Here is a 23,009-nt window from a genome sequence, read left to right as displayed (position 1 = left end):
AGATGAGCCAAGATGCATCAATTGAAGAGAGGAGTCAAGAATAGTAGTTAGGCTACACATATTATCCTAGGGGTGAACACTTGGACCGAATCAGACCGGCTCTTGTACCGAACTGATTTGGCAGATATTGTTGGACCTCGGGCCGGACTTGTTGAGGCCGATCCAAGTTCGGGTTTTCCTGCTCTTGTATCCGTTGGACGGGTACAACTTTAGATACATATGGTACAACGTGTTTAAACCCTACCGAAAGTTAGTTTATCTATTACAATGTTCACCTCTACATTATCCAAACCCAATTTTGGAAGCTTAGGGGTTTTATCTTCTTTCTGTTCAAAGACCCTATAGAGGTTTTCAATTTGTGTGAGAGAATTAGGTCGAATTTTTATGACACTTTCTAACAGCAAGATAGTTGGTGCTTGTAACCTTGAAGACCAATGAAGTACATATGTGAATCATATCTTATATCATGTGAACACCTTGCGTTTTAATTTCCATTCTCGATACATATTGCAAAAGAAAAAAAATGTAAAAGAATCATAAAAAGGAGCTAAATACTAAATACATAATAAAGGCTTATTGATTGGAATGTAATGTATGCCAACAGAAGAGAAGGGATTAATTAATTAATTAATTAAAGGAGTTCCACCACAAACGCCGATGCACCCCCTCCTCCATTACACACACCTGCTGCTCCATATTTACCTCCTTTCTGCTTTAAAACCTGCATCAACACTCAACACAAACACAGATTCAATTATTAACTATAACATTAATATTAAAAAAAAAAAAAAAAAAGAAATTATATAAAAAAAATAATAATAATATAAAATGTACCCCCAAAAGAGTGACTAAGATACGGGCGCCACTGCAACCTAGAGGGTGTCCCAATGACACACCACCACCATGTACATTAACCTTTGCCTGAGAAAGAATACCCAAAATCATTATTATAAAATGGTAATTCAATATTTGAAGGTGGGGAACATAAATTTATAAACATTAAAAAAAAACTCACTGAATCCAATCCGAGTAGTTTTTGATTTGCAAGAGCCACAACCTGTCATAATAATTACTAAATGATTATATGATGTTTTTTACAAAGCTGATTAATATTAATTCTTTTTGACAAAAATCTGACTTTTTGAATTTTGTAGTGTCATACTAATTATTAAATGTTGTTTGACTGAAACTGGGCTTTTGCATATATATAAATTAAGCAGGAATGCTTACAGCAAAAGCTTCATTAATTTCATAGAAATCTATTTGAGAAGCATCCAATCCAGCTCTTGAAATAGCTTTGGGTATAGCAAGTGCTGGGGTAGTAGTAAATAGCTCAGGTGCCTGCAAAGTTTTACACCAAATTATCAAAATTTTCACAAAATCCCAATTTTTTTTTAATTAATTAATTAATTACCTGTTCAGCATCAGCATATCCAGAAACCTTTGCAATCACATGTAACCCAAGTTGAAGTGCCTTCTCACCACTAACCAACACAAGTGCAGCAGCACCATCACTGTATACAAAAATTAATAATTGTTAACTATCGAATTTAAAATTAAATAAACGAAAATGGAATTGAATTATCAATTATGTATTGCTTACTTTATACCCGAGGAATTTCCAGCAGTCACACTGCCACCATTCTCCTTGAAAGCTGGACGCAACTTCCTTAACTTTGCAGCATCAAACTAGAAAATGTATAATTCAAATTATGAGTAAATTACATTTTTGGTCCCCGAGTATAGCTTATATATTTTCATTTTTGGTCCCAACAAGATTTTCCTTGCAATTTTGGTCCTTATTTGAGGTTCTTGTAACATTTTTTTGTCCCTTATGTAAGTAAAATGGCTATTTTAGGTACCCAAGTATAGCTGATTTTTTCAAATTTGGTCCCAAAAATTTAGTCATTTTAGTTTAAACAAGGACCAAAAACCCCTAATAAGCACCAAAACTGAAAAATTCAGCTATACTCAGGGACTAAAAATGTAATTTACTCTTTAATAGAAGGTGAAGATATAATTTAGCTAGCATATAATGACATGTCACCTTTGCCAAATCATCATCCTTGTCAACAATTGTTGATGGTCTTCCTCTTGGGCCAGGAACTTCAACCTGTAAAATCACAGACACCTGTCAGTTATAATGGTGTTGGCAAAAACATTTTTATTTATAAATTTTATTATTTAGTAAAAAATAGTAATCTCACAGGGGCAATTTCCCATGAAAAGGCACCATTATCTCGAGCAGCAATAGCACGTTCAAAACTCTGAATGGCATAGTCATCCTGTAGAGAAATTGTAAGTACATTGATTGCTATTATGTGTGTGTGTGTGTGTATATATATATATATATATATATATATATACCTGTTGTTCTCTTGTTATTTCATGTGTATCTGCACATAATTCAGCACATGTTCCCATTTTGGCATCAGTGTAAACATCCCACAATCCATCTTTCAAGATTCCATCAACAAGTGTATCATGTCCAAATTTAGATCCCTTCCTGCAGTCATAAACAATTCAAGGACACTTTTAAAAAATGAGTAAGTTACATAAATGGTCCCTGAGTATCACTGTTTTTTTGCAATTTTGATCCTTATTGGAGATTTTTGTGACCTTTTGGTCTTTGTTCCAAGTAAAATGACTATATTACCCCTTTCTCGTTTTTTTATATAATTTTATTGAACTTAATATTTTATATTAATCATCCATTTGATTTATCACAATCTATGTAGACTTCCGGTTTTACCCTTCAAATCATGGGCCTGCTACCAGAAGACTACATGAAACAACTTGTGGGATTACCAATAAATAAGGGTAGAAGTTGTAAAAATCAAACCCATTTATTGAACTACTTGATATGGACATCTAACTGAAAGATCTGAGTAGAAAAGGACAAGCTTCTCTTTATCACAGATTGATGTTAACATAAACACATGGTTTCATAATTATTATCAATGAATAATTAATTTGATACACTACCGAAGTACCAAATATATTTAAGATTAGGAAATCCCACTTTTATAATAAATTTTTCAATATCAAGAAGAGAAGATATTATATTAACCTTGCTTCTGCAATATATTTGGGGACATTGGACATGCTTTCCATACCACCAGCTACAACTATATCATTTTGACCTAATTGGATACTCTGTGCTGCAAACATGGTGGCTGCAATTATACAAGAAAAACATGTTACACATGTCATGGAGTTCTTGACTATTTAAATGTTTTAAAAAAATGCTTTTTTTTTGGAAATTTGATGACATGTTTATTGAAAAAGTTGACACACCTTTCATCCCTGATGCACAGACTTTGTTAACAGATGTGGAGACTACTGTATTAGGGATTCCTGCACCTAATGCTGCTTGTCTAGCGGGACCCTGTCCCAAATTGGCACCAAGAACATTTCCAAAGAAAACTTCTTCTACAAGAGATGGATCAATGTTTGCCCTCTTTAGAGCACCTGAAGTTTTACATAAAGAAAGTAAGTAAATTAAAACTTTATGTGAGGAAAGATGAAAAAAAAGAAAGTTGAACTTACATTGAATTGCAATGGACCCAAGTTTGGTGGCTGGTAAAGATGAAAGAGAACCAAGAAATCCACCAAGTGGTGTGCGTGCAACACCAACAATACATACATCTGTTCATGCAAAACCAAGGTGTGAGTTAATGGAAACATCAAACATGAGATTGCTTGATTTTATTTCATGTCAAAGCTATAATTTTCCAAATGCAAAAAATGCACAAGGTAACTACTTTCTTAAACAGAATACTGTATGATCTTCTTAAGTAGCTATTACCAAAAGTTTTAGTGGATAGGACATATGTCAGAAAATTCATTTTTTTCCCTCAATCAACAACAATTTCAGACATAGATTCGCCAAAATTTAAGTGTAACTTTTTGTAACACATGGTTTTACTGAGATAAAGATGTAAGATAAGCATAAGAAGCAGGAGCTCGTATGGTGTATTATACATATATGTGGAAATCTTGTTTTGCTGTGATAAATGATAATCAAACAAATTGTCTGGGTGAGTAGATAGCTTATTCTTATTCTGGGAAACAAATCGACTAAAATCTTCCTAATATAAGAACTATAATAAAATTTAAATGCAAGAATAATAAACTTACCTCTAGGCTTGATCTTATCAGAACCATCCGCTGCCGCAGCTGGAGCCATCACAATGTGTAATAGGATATCTGTTTTACATTTACGTAAAAGAATTCAGATTTCAAGTCGAAGAAAATCAAGTACATATGTCAAATTAGACATGTTTCTCTTTCTCATCAGCCAACGAATAAATCTTATTGCTTAACAGTCAAATCGATGATTCTCTTTTCAAACTACCTTGGAATGATTCCGATTCGTACTTATCAATTAAATACTACGTTTCACAAATCAATAACCTAAGCTAACAGATCGACTCGAAAAAAATCGTCAATCATCCTACAATAGATCCATGTAGAAAAGAATCGGATAAATCGTGATTTTTTTCTAACAAAAAGACACATGGAGCATGAAAATTTCGACATGAATTGTAGTATGAGAAAAGAAATCGATTAAACGATAGGAAAGTACCTTCGAAATCGGAATGCTCTGCAGCAGGTAGCACTGTGTGATGTTGTGTGAGTGAGTGAGGAAGAGATGCAGGTGGTTCGGAGAAATCGGAGTGAAAGCACTGCTTATTTATATGGTGTTGGAAGACAGGTAGGTGGGGAAGGCGGCACACGATTGTAGCCTATATCAGCTATTTTAATTACCTGACCTTATTGACTATTTGACCTCAATATTATCTCATTCTATACAACGAAAATACTACATGATTCATCTAAAAAACTAAAGATTATGGCAAAATTAAAAATTAATTGGAAGTTGGAAAGTGGAAGTTAGTAATGCAAATGTTAATAAAAAATTACTTGTTAGCATTTAAATAGGTAAAATTATATACAAAATTAAAAGTTCAATGCTTCAAAAATCTAAAAGTTTTTGAAATAGCTTTTAGATTATATTTATCTAAGAGAAATTAAATATCTTTTTATTATTTGTTACTATTTATATTCTTACTCGTATAAAACAATAACATATAGAATCTATTAATTTTTTTTTAATCTAATGAATAGAAAAAATGATAGGAACAAGATATTTGATTTCTCTTTATCTAAATATGATTATTATGTAAACACCCATTATATATACAAAACACAAAAAAGTAATAGAAATTTTTTACTTAGTGCCACAACACTAAAGAATTATCTATTTTAATTCGAACTTATGTTATCATCTCACTCAATCAATATGCTTATTAACAACATGTAGTATAAACTAAACCATGATTAAATTGTATCAAATTTAAGGAGATAATATAAATATGTAAATTATCAACAAAAAATCACTAATGATATATTAGATGTATTTTAATGCTTCATTAAAACGTCTACTATTATATATAAGATTGATAATTTTGATGTTGCACTACATGTTTTCTCTATCATTCTTATTTAAAAACCTTATTTTTATATTTAAACTATAAATAAATAAAATAAAATAAAATAAACATTTTCCTTTTGAGGTGGAAAGTTTATTATATAATTTTCTAGCGGCCTCTTGTTGAAAATGTTTAATCACAAGTGGGGTTTCTGTTGTTCCAATTCACGAATTCATGTTCGTGTGATGCAAGGTTACATTTAAAATAAATAAATAAACAAACCACTGAATGATTCATATTCTATATAGTATTTTCATAATACATACATTAAATAAAATATGATTTTTAAAATAAACGATGAGCAGAAGGTTTTATCCACTATAACTTTATTTACATTCATAATATTTTAAAATATTGGTGATCTGTTTTAATATCATATAAATTTATATAGTAACTGTCGATATGAAAGGAAATCCAAAATGTTGTTTCATTCGATGGGTTCTGATTGGGAAGAATCTGGTCAACTTCGGATGACCCTAAAACATTTGTCAATGGATGCCTCTTCTTGACCTTTTTATGCCCAAAATATTATATATCTTTTATTTTTTAGAACGGTTTTCTATGTCTAAGATATCACATCTACCTTTTATTTTTATTTTTAGAACAGCTGGATTTAAAAAAAAAAAAAAAAAAAAACAAACAAACAAACAACAAACATAGTAAGAAACTAAAGTCAAAATAAAAGAATTACGCCAGAGTGTTTAAAATGAGTTTTTAAAGCCTTGAAGAGAGAATTTATGTTTTGGATGCACCACCCAATTAAAAGAAAAGATTTAGTAACCAAACACACAAGAAAAAAATAATTAACACTCTCCACTTGATCCGTGCAAATCGGACATAGGAAACTAGGAATATCGATACATCTAGAAATAAGGTTGTCTTTAGTAGAAATGCGCTTTAAAGAAGCTCTCCAACTAAATGTATTCACTTTGAGTGGTACCAATCTATTCCATCTCGTTTCACCCGAATCATGTGGTAACACTAAGTCGTCAATAACCTCTCGCGTATCTTTCATTGAAAACTCGACATTATTAGCCAAATTCCAAACCCAAGAATCTTTAGAGTCCTTAAACTGGATATTAGCTAATAAGTCTATCATTGCCGAAAATTGAGAAAGTTGAGCACCTCCTTTTGGATCATATATCCAACGCAACTACTAGTTACTATCGTATTTTACCGTAACGACTACAACGGAACAATTAGAATTGACATCCAAAGCAGTCTATCTAGGAAACAATTCGATCATGGGAACATTCTGAAAACATCTATATTATATATATAGAAGTAGGTTCCATTGAGATTCAAAATAAAATAGAGATCTTGAGATTCAACCTCCACCACATAATTCACATTTGTCGCTCTAACCTTCCGACGTACCGAAGCAATGGGTCAGTTATAATCATAAATGATTATGTAGCGTCACCCGTTCCTTTCACCTTTTCCACCTTCTCCACCACCACAACCGCCACCGCCACCACCTTTGCCACCAACCGACCACACCACTATCATCTCTGTCACCTCTGTCATCACAAGCTTTTCTGCCACCAACTGTTATAATCATATATGATTATTAATCTTTGAACAGACATATATGTATAATCATTTATGATTAGGCATATACGTATAAACATGTATAATCATATATGATTATACCTCTTTGTCATGTAATCATTTATGATTAGACATACTCCGTTGCTGCTGGTACGTTGAAGCGTTAGAGCGTCAAAATAAAATAGAGATCTTGAGTGAACTGTCTCATATATATATATATATATATATATATATATATATATATATATATATATATATATATATATATATATATATATATATAAGTCTACATAAAAGTTATGAGAAATTAAATTACCTCCTACCTTTTACACCTACAATTATTCCTACCCACTAAAATTATGACAAATCACCATTCAATTTAATTGTAATTGATATATTCCTAATATAACCTTAATGAATTAGTTAAAAAAATATGGAATTGTGACACTTGTCATAATTTTATTGGGTAGGAACATTTGTAGGCATAAAAAGTAGGAAACAATTTAATTTCTCAAAAGTTATTTAGCCGCGAATAATGAATCTGAATAATTGATGATCTGACTATTCGATTTTTACATGTGAATTCAAGTAGATACACATATACATTTACCTTTTTTAGAACGATAATATGGTCATCTGATATTCACATGTGAATAATTTTTCTTAATCGTTTTATCGATCAAAAAAATACTTATGTACATGTGAATATTTACTCAAATTCACATATAACATTCTAATGATTAGATCAATGATCGTATGAATATTTATTACTCATGTATGACTGCATTGGTTATTTACAAGTGAATTAACATATGTAAAAAATAGGTATGGGTCAAATTTACATTGTGAGTGTAAACAAATTAAAATAATAAAAAAAAGTTGTATTTTATGTATCAATATAATGTCTATTTATAGATAACAAACTGTGAATTTTGCTATAAAAGTAGATTTCCAGATAAAAATAAAACCATAAAAAAAAATAGTGGTTTGCTTAAATTACGGAACGTTAAATAATTACAAAGGTTAGTTACAAGAATTAAATATTTACTAAATTACTATTTTACTTAATTAATAGCGAATTAACTTGTGAGATCAAAATAAACAGGTGGACGAGATTGGTTTTACTGGTTTCTTAAAAGATTTTGGTTTCTTACTGAATATCGGAACATTACAGCTACAAAAAGACATATGGCGATGTTATGTATGATGATTTTTAAATATTTAGAAAAAAAATGGTTTTAAAAGTTTAGTTGATATTATGATACCAATTATTCTAGTATATGATTGTTTATTAGACAACTTTTAAAACGTGAATGATTTTATTATGTCACACTTAAAAGACAACTCACGTTTCAATGATAGCACCCTCTTAAAAAATGTGTTGCATATGTAGTTAAAGTGTTTTACAAAGTTATATCAATGTACTTTATTTGTACCCATAATAGCAATATACTTGTAATTTTTACTCATAATAGCAACGTGTTTACAATTTGGCTACCATTATTCTCATTATCAGCAAAGAAATATAAGCATGTTGCTATTGTGAGTACATTGCTATTATACGTAAAGAAATGTAAGTATGCTTATACAATGAGTTACACATTGTTATGATTGATGAAATATGAAAATACATCGCTATTATGGGGTAAAGAAATGTAATTACATAGTTATATTGGGTAAAATTAAATACATTTATATTGGTAAAAAAAAAAGTAAAGGGACTTTTAATTGTATCTATTTGCAATTGAGCTTTACTTTCTTTTCTATACAGCTATGTATACAAAATAATACATGTGTTTAAAAAATGCTATTTAGGTATTTAAATTGGGAACCTAAATAATGTTCCTAAATTTAAATCATCTTTTCAAATTTATCAAGCTTCTTCACCCTTTGCATTGACCTAATAAGTAATGCTAGAAAAACACCTGCATTCATATAATTTGTTAATATTCATCACCTACGAAATAAAATCCCAACTTAAAAAACAAAATTTAATTACATTTTCACTCCTTGATTTTAACTGAGTTTTTAAGTTTTGGTCCTTATTCGAGGTTATTGTAACATTTTGGTCCTTGAGTATAGCTGATTTTTGCAATTTTGGTCCTTATTTGAGGTTCTTGTAACCCTTTTTGGTCCTTGAGTATAACTGATTTTTTCAAATTCGGTCCTTATGTAAGGTTCTTTAAACATTTTTGGTCCTTGACTATAGCTGATTTTTGCAAATTTAGTCCTTGAGGTTCTTGTAACATTTTTGGTACCTGGGTATAACTGATTTTTGCAATTTTGATCCTCTTTGAGGTGCTTGTAACATTTTGGTTCCTGAGTATAGCTGATTTTGCGATTTTGGTCCTTATTTGAGGTTCTTGCAACATTTTTGGTCCTTAAGTATTACTGGTTGTTACAATTTTGGTCCTTTTTAAGGTTCTTGTAACATTTTTGGTCACTTTTCCCAAGTGAAATATAGTCATTTCACATGGAATAGTGACCAAAAACGTTACACAAACCTCAAATAAGGACCACGAAAACTTTTTCGGACCAAAATTGAAAAAAATAGCTTACCTCAAGTACTAAAAATGTAATTTACTCTAAAAAAATTTATACCACTCACCAGCAGCAATAAATGACCCATTTGCTATAAGTTGGTTGCCTTGAGTGGTCATTGTGAGACCAATATTTACAAGTGTACCCCCGAGAACCGTATACAGGGTTCCCATTTGCAATATTGTTGCCTTCCTAGCTGCTCTCTCAGACTAATAAACATTTAAAAATATTAAAATAATTATATAAAAAAAAAATTACTATTATGGGGTAGAGTAAGGTAAAAAAAAAATGTAAAGTATACCTCGAGAACTCTGACACGAAGTTTAAGGTCTCCTGATTCTAGTTGTTTTACAAACTCTTCGATTCGTTGAACTCTGTAAGGCATTGACATGGTGTATGATCTTGCCTGAAAGTTTTTAGAAACATTTAACAATTTTTTATTTTTAATATTTTTATTTAAGGGAAAATGGCGAAAGATATATATATATTTTACATCATCCGCTTGTTTTCGTATCTCCTGTACAAGTTGTGTCCCACTGCGCTGTTGTTTGAGATCTAATAGCTCCTGTAAGTCATTTAAAAATGTGATGTTAGAGGACACAGACTTAAATATTTCTAATTAGTTCTTATTTTAAGAAGAAACAGCCCCTTAGAAAAATATCTAACCTGTGCATAAGGTGCAGCAATCTTGACAAATGAAAAATCTGGATCCAGTGAGTAGCCAATTCCTATGAGACATAATTATAAGTAGTCAGATTCACTATATTGTATATGAATATGCATATATTTATGTACATATATATATATATATATATATATATATATATATATATATATATATATATATATTAGTGTGTGTGTGTGTGTAGAAAGAGAGAGAGGAAGGTGACCTTCAAGAGTGGAAAAAGCCCTAATCACAAATGTGAAGTTTGATGGGAACCGGAAAGGTTGATCTGTGGCAATGGAAAATAAATCCTGCAAGCAAATCATGACATTATCAAAAAAGTCTTGTTGCATTAAACTTGTGAAATTACGTTTTAGCCCATCCAGGAAAGTTAAAAGTAATTGTAAAAGTGCATGAAACAGCATACCTCGCCTATTGCAGCCAAAGTTGTTTGCTGATCTGGTGACTGGTTTAAAGAATTATCCAAAAAGAACTGAACAGATCTTCTCACCTATGATTGAAAATACAATCAGGTATTAAAAGTTAGAACATAAGACACTGAAATTAGAGTTAATTACATTTTTGTCCCATGTATAGCTGATTTTTGCAATTTTGATCCCATAAAGTTTTCTCTTGCGGTTTTGGTCCTTTTTTGAGGTTTTTGTAACTTTTTTGGTTCTTGTTCTGATATAGTGAACATGGACCAAAAATGTTACAAAAACCTCAGATAAGGACCAACATTGCAAGAGAAAATTTTTTGGTACCAATATTGAAAGTATCAGCTATACTCAAGCACCAAAAATGGTAATCCACTCTCGAAACTTTAACAGGTAAATCAATTACAAATATGGTCCCTCTATTTTCTTAATGTTTACCATGTTTAGTCCAAAATTATAAACCTTTTGCAGTTTTAGTCCTTATTTCAGGGTTCCAGGGACCAAAATTTATATGAAACCTTGAAATAAGGACCAACATCGAAAAAAGTGTCATTTTTGGAGTAAACACGGTAAAATGATAAAACACAGGAACTATTTCTGTAATTTACTCAATTTTGAATGATAAGATACTATTTTTTACATACTGATGACATGTCTCCAGTAGGTTGAAGTGCTTCAAGACTTATCAAACTGTTCATAACCTGCAAAAATAGCAATAAAAGATACTATTTTTAAGCTAATCCAATTCCAAGTACTTATTGTATTGAAGCAAATAAAATAATAAAAAAAGTTTTTAGACCTTTTTTGCATCTTTTTCATAAACTGCATAAAAAAGATCCATCAATCTTTCTCTAGTGAAGGATTTAATCTCCCCCATCATGCCAAAATCATAGTAGATTAGTGATTCATCTGAGTCAATTGCAAGATTTCCAGGGTGAGGATCAGCATGAAAGAAACCAGTTTTCAGTATCTGCATATAGAATTGACAAAATTTAATAAAAACTGATTTGAAAAGAAAAGACTTTTTGTTAATCAATAAATATGAGTTATGACAGATGATGGATAAAGAGGAAGATTTTTAAACCTGAATCAAGTATGCTTCAATGGCATGTGAAGAGATTTGAGATCGACTATAACCCCTTTCTTTTATCAAATCCAAATTATTGATCTTAATTCCTGTTTAACATAAATTTAATTATGGTAAGTAACTATATGGCTCTTTGGAAATAAATAACAGATTAAATAAACCCAAATAATAATAGAGTTCAGATTGAAACCTGGTACATACTCCAAAGTTAGCACCTTTGTTGCAGTATAATCCCAGAATACTTGCTGCATCACAACAATGACCATTAAATTATATCATAATGCATAAAATTCCATGATATATACATTTTTTTCTTGATGTTTATTACAATAAAACAAAAACGGAAAGGGCTCCAGGAAGAAACATACAGGCACTCGGACCCACTTAACATTACGAAAATCCCTACGAAATTTATCAGCATTTTTCCCTTCGTTTATATAATCAATCTCCTCATACAAGATCCTGCAAAAAATCAACTTAGTAAAGGACCATTTTATCCTTGTGTATAAAGTGGCTGAATGGGTAATGGAGTCAGTCTGGATGAAGTGTTGTATACATAAAGACTTTGTTTTTTTTGGTTCGAATGAACTTTATGAATCTAAGTAAATGACCATTTTATCCTTATGTGTATAGAAATGATGGTAAATACGAACATCAGACAAAATCTTCAGTGTTATCATGGAATGCGTACTTACTTGGCACATTCATCATAGATGCCTATCCAGTCTCTTGTTGGACCACCAAGACTTTCACTCCTTTGAAAATACTCAGCCACCAGCTTTAAATTCTCTGAATGAAAAAAAGGATATTTATGATAAAAACTAAAAACTGAAAAACTGTAGGTAAATATGTAAGAGGGATACTCACTTAAATCTATGTCAAAAAGTTTCTTCAAACCAGGTCTTTGAACTTTAACAACCACTTTCTCTCCATTATGTAATATTGCACGATGTACCTAAACCAAAAAATTTCATGAGAGGTCCATATTAAGATAATTTAATTAGATTTAAAAAGAAATGATAGAGATAGACTTCACCTGACCAAGACTAGCAGCTGCAATTGGTCTTTCTTCAAACTCCTTAAAGATTATATGAACAGGAGCTCCCAATTCTTTTTCAATAAAACCTTTTGCTTTTGCTGGTGAGAAAGCTGGTACTCTGTCCTGAATCATATGATTGCCATATTTAACAAAAAACATCAGAATCCTCATTATAACCTTTGATGTAATCTAGAAGTTTATATTTAGAGAAGGGAAACTATACCTGTAATTTAGCAAGCTCATCGACAAATTCACGTGGAAATAGATCTGATCTTGTTGAAGATAACTGCCCGAGTTTTATAAAAGTTGGGCCAAGTTGAAGCACACTCTCTCTTAACCATGAAGCTGTTTTTCTTCTTCTGTTTTTCTAAATATGCATATAGCAGTTAGTAAATGGATGATAACAGAAACTAAGGGGTTGATTCTTTTTTACTTAATGGGGGACAAAAGAAACAGCCATATTCAGATATAATTATACAAACCTGTTTTTCTTCTGTGAAGCCTCCAGGATATGCCCATTTTGCATTGTCCAATAGAACACGAACACGCAAAGAAAGAACAAAAGACCAAACATCTATCGATCTTTGTACCGAATTATAATTTTCATTTGCCCAACTGAAACTTTCATCTGATGGCAAGACCTTTAATTCTTCAGAAGATGGAAATCCTGTGGGTTCTTTAACTTTTACAGACTTAACTAGTGCTGGAGTGGTTTCTCTCTTAACAAGACTTGTCCCATTAACAATTTGTGCTGATCTTGATCCATTCACTAATCCTGATGTTTGTTTGGATGGAGTCTTGTTGTTTACAAGTTCACTGGTGGAAACCATGGTGACTGGTTTACCATTGGAACCCAACTTTACAGGTTTACCATTGGTGTCCAAATTTACTGGTTTACCATTGGCACCCAACTTCACAGTTTGACCATTTGTATCCAACTTTACAGGTCGACCGTTGGTACCAAATTTCATGGGCGATTCTGTCTGCTGCATCTCAACATGAAATTTGCGAAACCTTCCAGTTTTATGAGAAGCACATTCATGGCGATCCAACTTCTGGATAGAAAGAGATCTTGCGAAGCTGAGATTTTCAGCTGTTCTTCCTTGATTTACCAATTGTACATCACGGCAATAGCAGCTATTAGAAGCTAGTATTGCCGCCATTTAAGAAGAAACACACCTGAAGTTTTACATATTTGTGAGCAAAAGAGAAAACCTAACTTGCATATCCAACTCGAATTAAAGCAATATATCGAACATAGCACAACCTGGAAACAAGTTAATCACTTGCTTTGACCTTTTCGATATATGAATCATATCAATTAAGAAATTCAAACAATAGTAAAAAAACATATAGAATTGACTCACGAATCAATCTGAACAAGCGAGAATATGCTACATAAACACATCCGAGAGAAGCTGAAATTGAAATTGAAACTGACGATGCTTACACAGTAAATTGACGAAGGAGATTCAGATAAAGATCGCCAAGGTTCTGAATCAAGCGTAGTGACGAGAAAATATCAAGAAGTAGATATAGACAGAGCAAGCAATTGAATCAAGGAAGTACGAAGCATGTAACGTGCAGACTGCTACCTTCAGTTTCTACTTTTACATCAATGCTCGATACTGCATAGCGACAAATAGCGATGACGAATCTCTTCATGATCTGTTCGTTTAACGACCGCAGCACCAAATTTTTACGCTTGAATATTCTGATTGGTGGGAGTAATCCGCCATTTGTGTCTCCTATTCATTGGCTAACCATTGCATTACGTGTCTTTCTCAATCCCCCACACTCCCATATTTTCTCTTTAATTATTTATATATTTTAGTAAACTTATTTTGGACAAAAGAGTTTTTGAACACAATAGTGTTTTTAAAAAAATATATATATATATATATATATATATATATATATATATATATATATATATATATATATATATATATATATATATATATATATATATATATATATATATATATATATATATATTTTAATGGTTTTAAAAGTATTTACCAAAACAAGGTTATTTACATTTAGTAAAAAAAAATCAATTGTGCCCTACTTTCATCTTTTCCTCTTCACTGGACGACACAATAAATAGGGAAGAAAATATGAAGAAACGGTCGTCTCTCCGACCTCATATTCATCTATGGCCATTGATATGAACGACTGCTTCGGGAGTGTTTGGGATTACTTTTTGATGTTAAAAGTCCTTTTTGTTAAATGACTTTTTGGTTAGTGACGTTTTCCAAAAGATAATATTTAAAATCTGTTTGTATTTGCTTTTAAGGTAAAAGTCATTTTTTCATGTTAAAAAGTCCCAAAAATCACAAAAAGATAGGATTTTGTGACTTTTGAAACACTAACTTTTCCTCTTATATAAAAATAAAAAGTTGTTTTAAAAGATCTTTTGCATTACCCAAAAATGTTTTAGCCATTTTTTAACTTTTTGGAAAAGTTAAAAGACAAAAGTTGTTTTAAAAACAATCCCAAACACCCCCTTCACCTCCGCCCACACACTTGAACGACGCAAGCTACAACGGGAAAAGGTATGAACCACACCAACGTTTTCCATCTCCGACCGCACTTGCATCTTCAACCACAACTTCAGCCGACCATTCCATCTCCGGCCACACCATATGGTGGCAATTCTACCTTCGTCCACTCCTCCAATCGGAGATTCCATTTCAGGTTCGATTTTGAACTCTATCTCAACTTTGATTATAATATTTTTATCGTCGATTTATGCCTTTTTTTAGGCATATTGAATACATATTTTTGAAATTTCATCTTCATTCTACCAGGTTTTTACTTTAAATTACAATTTTAAACTTTCTTGTATCCAGTCTACATTGAACTTACTTAGTTTAGATTTCAGAATTTAAGTTTGAGTTTCTGATTATATGTTACTGATGTCGTTTTTTGATTGTTGATCTTGTTTGATATTGTGTTTTGATTGTTGATGTTGTCGAAATTTACATTGAACTTGCTTAGGTCAGATTTCAAAATTTGAGTTTGAGTTTCTGATTGTAGATTAATGATGTTAGTTTTTTATTGCTGATCTTGTCTGATGTGTTTTGATTGTTGATATTGTTTTGCTTGATTTATGATTACATATTAGTGTTGGTGTAATTGAAATTTACATATTGCTGATGTTTTTTGATTGCTTCAATGTTGTCCATGTCTAGTTTCTGAATTTGAGTTTGAGTTTTTGATTATAACTAATGACATGTTTCTGCTTTTTTATGTTGGTTTTGGTACGTGGATGCTAATTTCAAATCTGAACAATGAGGATTTCTACGCAATCTTTCAAATTGTTGTGAGCAATGCAATAACGAGTAACAATGAAGTTGATGCAAAATGATAGGTTCGAAGAAGATGACATCGAGAAGAAGATGATGAAGAATCTTTTGACAAAAAATTTCAAGTACTTTTAGATATTGGTCACCGAATGAGCTATTCCAAATGTTTATTATTTTCTTTTGTTTTTTGTAAGTTGGGAATATAAGAATTAGTTTTATTTTAAGATTATGATTGTTGGTTTTATTTTAAAATGATGTTTGTACTTTGTTATAGGGGTGAGCATTTAGATCGGCTCGGACCGAACCGGACCGAACCGGCTCTTGGACCAGACCGGTTATGGAGAATTTTGTGGACCATGGACCGGACCGGGTGAGTCGTGTCCGTGTCCGTGTTCGGGTCCAGGTCCGGGTTTTCCGGTTTTTGGACCCGTTTGGACCGGTACAACTTTATTTGCATAGAGTATAATAAGTAATCTACATTGATGTATAATATTATAACTTGCAAAATTAATATGTTTCCGTTTCATGCCTAACTAATCTACATTGATGTATAATATTATAACTTGCAATTTGCAAAAATTAATTTTCCAAATAAAAGCAACTAACATATAAATCAAGTTCACCAACAACAGTTAAACAATTTTAAGACAAACATACAAAAGTATTACCGTAACAACAAAAATCATAGTTTAAACTTTAAAATCAATCAAACTAACAAATTTCATAAACTCATAATCTAATCTTCCATTGGCCTCTTCCCCATATCATTGTCATCCATATGTAACATATTTAAAGCTTGTGCAATCTCTACATAAACACAAATGAAAATGTTGTTAGTATTTAATAAAAAGTAATAATTGTATAAAAAAAGAATAAAGATTGTAATTTTTTTTTACCCAAAGCTATATCATCATCGTTCAAGATGTCACCAACATTGTCAACTATCGGATTTGTAAACTTTATCGCCCAATCTTGGGTGCAGAACAAAGCTTCAACTATCAATGTCGATAAACTAGTTTGATACTCACTTACAACTCTACCACAAGTGCTAAACGCGGACTCGGAATTATAGTATAAAATAATACTAAAAAGCTGAAATATTTCAGCTTTGATAGCTCTACTTTGAAGGATTGTAACTCAATGAATATAATACCAAAATAAACAAAATTATAGTCTAAATTCATCTACAAATTGTAAACTAAATGTTGGAAAAAACCGTAGGTCAATCCGACTTAAAACGAAAGAGTTATGGGTGTTTAAAAAACGTCACAAATTATAAAATCTTGCTAAAAAGCTGAATTTTTTCAACTTTGATAGCTCTACTTTAAAGGATTGTAGCTCAGTGAATATAATACCAAAATAAACAAAATTATAGTCTAAACTCATCTACAAACTGTAAACTAAATTTTGGAAAAAATCGGAGGTCAATCCGACTTAAAACGAATGAGTTATGGGTGTTTAAAAAACGTCACAGCTTACAAAATGTTGCTGAAAAGCTGAATTTTTTCAGCTTTGATAGCTCTACTTTGAAGGATTGTAACACGGTGAATATAATACCAAAATAAACAAAATTATAGTCTAAATTCATCTACAAACTGTAAACTAAATGTTGGAAAAAACCGCAGGTCAATCCGACTTAAAACGAATGAGTTATGTGCGTTTAAAAAACGTCACAAAAATCTTAATCATGTCCAACCGGTTCTAAACCCGGTAAAAACCGGACCGGACCGGGAAAAAAACCGGACCGGACCGGCGAGAAATCTTAGAACCGAGAACCGGCCCGGGGGTCCAAAAAAACGGTCCGGTCCGGTCCACCAGTCCAAATGCTCACCCCTACTTTGTTGGTTTAAATTCAAAAAACTCTTGTTGGTTTTTGCAAGAAACCATTGTTAGTAGGGCTGTGCATGGGTCGGTTTTGGACCCCAACCCAACCCAACCCGTAAATGATCGGTTTTTGGTTTTCAAAACCCAATAAGATCAGTTTTTTTTTCGGTTCGGTTTCTCAGGTTCTAATATTGGTTTGGGCGGTTTCTCGGTTTCTTGGGTTCAACCCATACACATACGGTTTCTGGGCTTAAACCCATGGGTTCTGGGTTTAATCCCATTTTCCAGAAATAGAGCAATAAGTTAAATAATTAAAAAAAAAAACACATAGTTGAAGTTAAATACTTCAAAAAACATGACTTTTACAACCAAATTGTCTATTACAGCCAAACACACAATCAAACTAAAACACAAAGTCCAAAATTGTCGATTAGACGATTACGACCAAACACTCAATCAAACGAAAACACAAAGTCTGGAATAGTCAAATAGTCGATTACAACCAAAACACACAATCTTCAATCCACATCCATGTAAATCTCTTCACCAATTCCCTATTCATCTACAAACCAAAAAACATTAGTATTGATCAATGATTATTGAGTAATAAAATGTTGTCATAACCAAGATACTCTATGACCACCACCCTTATTATATGCAACTTCTTAATCATCTCCTTCATCAACATCAAGATCAACATCAACAGTTTGTGCAACTAGTTGAGACCTTTCCATCTACATAGAAAAAAAAATGCAACAACAACAACAATTTCTAGCATTATAAAAAAAATTAGGTTTTTAGGTGATACAGGAACAATATTTCAGCATCAAAATGACAGAATCCATAATCAAACAGCCAAAATCGGTGTAATAATTTCATAATAAAAAAAATTATGTTTAGGTCACTGTAGAAGAGTCAGCACTCGACATTTTCCTGTCATTCCAAAATCGTGTACTAATTTCATAAATTGAACAAATATTTCAGCAAAGCAACATCAACACTTGGCTGTTCGGGGATGAACATGTAATCTAATAGCAGAAAAGCAACATATAAATTGGCAATTGCAACCAAGAAGTGAGAAACTGAAAAGCTAAAATGGAGAAATTTGAAAACGAACCTGAGAAGCGAGAAGGAATCGTCGGAGGCGTAGCGGGCTAGCAGCTTTGGAGCTTGGAAGGGTGGCATCGGCGGTTTGGGAACGGGGTTGAGCTCATCGGAGCTCCTGCTAGAGTGTACTTGCGTCGTCGACTTCGATCGGGGGAGGGGAGATGAGAAACGATGCTAAGTGAGAAAATGAGAAGTGAATTCGATTTACAGATTACGTCAGATTTACGGTTGTAATATGAAATATTGTGTTTTTTTTTTAATATATACATGGTTCGGTTTTACGGGTTTAGTGGGTCGGTTTCTATGTCAAAACTGAAACCGAACCCAATTTTTCGGTTTTTAAAAAATTTAAACCCTGACTGTCGGTTTTGCTTCGGTTTCGGTTTTGTCGGTTTTAGTCGGTTTCCGATTTCTTGGTTTGGGTTTGCTCACCCCTAATTGTTGGTTTACATTCAGATAAATTGATGGGTGTAATTGTGATTTTAAAAAGAGCTGAAAAACATTATTAGTAAAAAGTTATAAAAAGAAAGATATATTAAGAAACAGTAACAATAGTAATAAAAAAAACTAAAAGTATTAAATAAATATGAAAATTTGAAACTACATCATTTGGTAATATTTTAAAAACTATACCTATATGGTATATACCTTTTTAAAAACACCATATTTCTCATTATTTATTTTTATATTTTAGTAAACTTATTTTTGACAAAAATTGTAAAAATGGTTTCTATAGTATGTATTTTTTTTGGTTTTGGTCCGAACCTCATTTTTTTGGATTGATGGTCAATTTGAACAGGTTTGTATGTGGTTTTGGTCTAAGGATGTCAAAAACCCGTGTACGACCTCGTTCCCGTGGGCCCCGTCCAGTTTGGGGATATTTATTAAAAAATCGAGGACGGGGGCAAGATTAACCCCCGTTTTAATTTCGAGGGCGAGGGCAAGGATGGACAGTCCCGTCCCAAAACCCTCATGGAGGTCCCGTTAATAAATTATACAAACATTTATATATATTAATTATATAAATATAATATGTCACACCCCCGAACCAGATAGCGGAAACGTCCGGGGGTTGTGCGTGACTTCATCTTGAAATATCATCACAATGAATATAAATAAAACATAACACCATCATTACCATGCATAAAATAATACAACTGTCATTGTTTACATCAAGTACAATATTTTAAATTACATGATCAAAGCGTTAAATGTATGATGATAAAAAAATACAATAAATTTCACATTCTCTGCTGAACTTCCACTTAACGATTCCATGAGAATACAAGTTATTTTGAAAACACCAACATAAATAATGTTGGTGAGTTCATAAGCATGTTTGCATAAAAGTTTTTGCATGGTTGGTAAAACACCAGAAAATCCGATATTTTCTGAAAAATAGTTTGAATGTAATGTGACGAAAGCAGATATTAATGCATGTGTGTATTCTATTTTTAGAAATGTATATGAATTTTGGTCCAGAAAATTCTGTAATTTCTGTCGTAAGTACGAGTAATGTGTAAATGTATTCATCCCAGAAAATCCGCTATTTTCTGCTTTTAAGAGTATTGTAGTCTTGAATTCCCAAAACTGAGTGTTGATGTATGCTTTTAGTGTCGTCAAGATTTGTATAAGTATACCGAAATCTTTGTTGGAATTAATCTCTAAGTGAGGCGTTACAACCATGCTTAATAATGACTAGTTCGCCTGTCTTGGCGTTTTCAGGCGCCGATCTGATTAAGTTAAGGTTTGTCGCCCTAGACTGGCCTAGTCTAGCTGTAGCGAACATCTAAGGTGTGGGGGTGTTACCTTCGTATAGATCTATACACAAACTCTCGCTCACCCTCTAGGAGACTCTGGTTATAACTACAAGCTACGATCATACACTCAAAGGTGTCAACCGACAAGTCTCACTAGATCCTTAACTTGTTTATGAGTAATGTATCACACCATCTATAAGGTTTATGTATATGTTTTAAGTTTCAAATCCAAAGTATGTAAGTGATTGTATGAAGTCCAACGGATATGTAAGTGACATTTAAGGCCCACTAAACATATGATTTTTAATCCAAGCCCAATTAGCATGTGGATGGACCACGAAGGCCCAATAAACATGTAAAAGGGTAATTCAGACCCAATAGGCATGTAAATGAACCACTAAGACCCAATAAACATGTGATCCGTGGCTCATGCCTAAATTAACATATAAATGGACCACAAAGGCCCAATAAACATGTCATGGAAATATTAGGCTCAACATACACTTAAATGGACCTCTAAGGCCCATTAACCATGTAACGAGAGTATTAGGCCCAATAACATGTTATCGATGTATTTCGTCCATTTGTCGTTATTTCGTTTTTTTGTTTTTGCACACAAAAAGGTCTAATTTATGTAATAGAGACATTTTTGGCCCATTAGACTGAAATTATACAATTTTAGTCACCTTTTGGGAAAATTTGACACTTTAAATCCCTTAAGACTTAAAAGTTTTCATTTTATGGGCTTAATTCTTAATAAAATGACATTTGCGGCCCATTTTGATTAGAAACTTCATTTTCGGCCCATATATATATATATATATATATATATATATATATATATATATATATATATATATATATATATATATAAATTGACATTTTTGGCCCAAATATGAATATATTGATATTTTTGGCCCGTTATTATAAGAATTTACATTTTCAGCCCCTTTTTGATAAGCACGACAATATCGGCCCAATCTTTATAAAAATAATATTTTTAACCCATTTTTAAAAGGAATGGCATTTTCGGCCCAAATTTTGTAAAAATTGCATTTTAGGTCCAAATTCAATAAAAGTGGCATTTTCAGCCCATAAATCCAAAGATTTACATTTTTGTTTCGAATTTGTATTAAATTACTATTTAGTCCTTAAAAATCGAGATTTTTACAAAATAAGCCCAAGAAAAACCGTAAAGCCCATACTAAGGCCCATTTTGAAAGAATTTAACCTTTTGGCCCTTTTGAAAAAATCGATTATCATAAATACCCATTTTTAAGCAAATATGGCTCTTTTTAGTCCTTGTAATACCGTAAATGACATAAAGGAGTCAACTTTTTGTTTATTTGTCAAAAATGGTCCTTTTTCCAAATTTCATTTAGTTTCTCATGGATCTTCTCATTTTTTAACACGTTTATCTTTATAGTAAGTTGTATGAAATGTTATAGTTTACAAATATCACTACTTTTGGTTAGAGATTTCAATATCTATAGAGTTTTCACACATAATCACATCTAAAATTAAGAAATACATACATAACATGCATAACACTTAGATCTATCACATAGTAACTTGTATTCTCCCCCAAAAATCAAATAAACCGAAAATAAAAGGGGTATGAACTCACATTGCTTTGTTGTTCTCGATTTGAAGAAGAAATGGTAGGAGATGGTGTGATTATCGGCCCTAATAAGCTCCTTGAGAAGTTTTTGGACGTAGATGGGTTCAAGTAGATGATATTGGATAAAGAACACTTGGGATCACTCACCAAATTCACAAAAATTACAAAGAAAATGAGTGAGTTTCTTCTTGAGTTTGAGAGGAACTTGGGAAGGTTTGAATGAATTTGGAGTGAAAATGTGGAGAGGGGGAGGGGGCTTCGACCGATAATAAGAGAAGAGATAAAGGGTATGTGAGGTGATGTTGCATTGAAATCCACCATGCAACAATGATGTGTCATGTGCAAGATTTTCCTCTTTTTTTTGTTTATATGCATAATGGGCCGAGAATTGGGTTTAAGAGAGATAAGGATGAAGTGATTTGGCCCATTTTTGTTCTTGTTCGAATTTAAAAAGCCCAAAAATTATTTTTCAGCCCATTGGGCCCTTAGGAGAGTTCACGGCCCAATGAAGCTCAATTAAGAGGGTTTACGGCCCATTAGGGAAAATAGAATTATTTATGGCGCACATGGCC

At 32.1% G+C, this 23,009-nt stretch overlaps 2 protein-coding genes across 4 annotated transcripts; both read right to left on the bottom strand.

Annotated features, from left to right (window-relative positions):
• Window positions 1–435: 435 nt before the first annotated feature.
• Window positions 436–4,742, bottom strand: LOC111900486 (acetyl-CoA acetyltransferase, cytosolic 1). The gene is made up of 14 exons (XM_023896369.3): window positions 4,589–4,742; window positions 4,141–4,209; window positions 3,550–3,648; window positions 3,298–3,471; window positions 3,071–3,176; window positions 2,368–2,506; window positions 2,208–2,285; window positions 2,048–2,113; window positions 1,604–1,689; window positions 1,415–1,514; window positions 1,231–1,341; window positions 1,016–1,057; window positions 835–921; window positions 436–721 (listed from the first exon to the last, which is right to left on the bottom strand). Exons 2-14 carry the CDS (start codon window positions 4,187–4,189, stop codon window positions 632–634), a joined length of 1,227 nt encoding a protein of 408 aa, XP_023752137.1. The 5' UTR covers window positions 4,190–4,209; window positions 4,589–4,742; the 3' UTR covers window positions 436–631.
• Window positions 4,743–8,657: 3,915 nt separating this feature from the next.
• On the bottom strand, window positions 8,658–14,538 carry LOC111900485 (protein ACTIVITY OF BC1 COMPLEX KINASE 7, chloroplastic). Of its 3 annotated transcripts, none has more exons than XM_052765345.1 (18): window positions 14,410–14,538; window positions 13,297–13,993; window positions 13,038–13,181; window positions 12,812–12,937; window positions 12,643–12,730; window positions 12,471–12,564; window positions 12,144–12,237; window positions 11,966–12,020; window positions 11,773–11,864; window positions 11,488–11,658; window positions 11,333–11,389; window positions 10,679–10,762; window positions 10,478–10,562; window positions 10,254–10,315; window positions 10,081–10,152; window positions 9,889–9,993; window positions 9,655–9,796; window positions 8,658–8,971 (listed from the first exon to the last, which is right to left on the bottom strand). In XM_052765345.1, the coding sequence occupies exons 2-18, from the start codon at window positions 13,975–13,977 to the stop codon at window positions 8,898–8,900; spliced, it is 2,226 nt and encodes a 741-aa protein (XP_052621305.1). In that variant the 5' UTR covers window positions 13,978–13,993; window positions 14,410–14,538; the 3' UTR covers window positions 8,658–8,897. The 3 variants fall into 3 exon arrangements, with proteins under 3 accessions (XP_052621305.1, XP_023752135.1, XP_042752184.1); XM_023896367.3 differs by having other exon boundaries at window positions 14,265–14,535; XM_042896250.1 differs by lacking the exon at window positions 14,410–14,538 and adding an exon at window positions 14,182–14,200.
• Between the last annotated feature and the right edge of the window lie 8,471 nt (window positions 14,539–23,009).

This window comes from Lactuca sativa, chromosome 7, assembly GCF_002870075.4.
Source record: "Lactuca sativa cultivar Salinas chromosome 7, Lsat_Salinas_v11, whole genome shotgun sequence".
NCBI classification, from domain to species: Eukaryota; Viridiplantae; Streptophyta; class Magnoliopsida; order Asterales; family Asteraceae; genus Lactuca; species Lactuca sativa.
The sequence above is the reverse complement of the archived record's forward strand: the minus strand, read 5'-3'. Positions and strand labels throughout refer to the sequence as shown.

What these genes read in the sequence shown, in the direction of transcription:
- LOC111900485 (XM_052765345.1), bottom strand. Translation starts at nt 13,977, where the DNA reads ATGGCGGCAATACTAGCTTCTAATAGCTGCTATTGCCGTGATGTACAA. An exon ending in TACGAAAACAAGCGGATGAT is followed by an intron (nt 9,994 to 10,080) that starts GTAAAATATATA and finishes AAAAACTTTCAG; the next exon opens with GCAAGATCATACACCATGTC. An exon ending in TTCGTGTCAGAGTTCTCGAG is followed by an intron (nt 9,797 to 9,888) that starts GTATACTTTACA and finishes AATGTTTATTAG; the next exon opens with TCTGAGAGAGCAGCTAGGAA.
- LOC111900486 (XM_023896369.3), bottom strand. Translation starts at nt 4,189, where the DNA reads ATGGCTCCAGCTGCGGCAGCGGATGGTTCTGATAAGATCAAGCCTAGA. An exon ending in TGGGTCCATTGCAATTCAAT is followed by an intron (nt 3,472 to 3,549) that starts GTAAGTTCAACT and finishes GTAAAACTTCAG; the next exon opens with GTGCTCTAAAGAGGGCAAAC. An exon ending in TCTTAGTCACTCTTTTGGGG is followed by an intron (nt 722 to 834) that starts GTACATTTTATA and finishes GTGTTGATGCAG; the next exon opens with GTTTTAAAGCAGAAAGGAGG.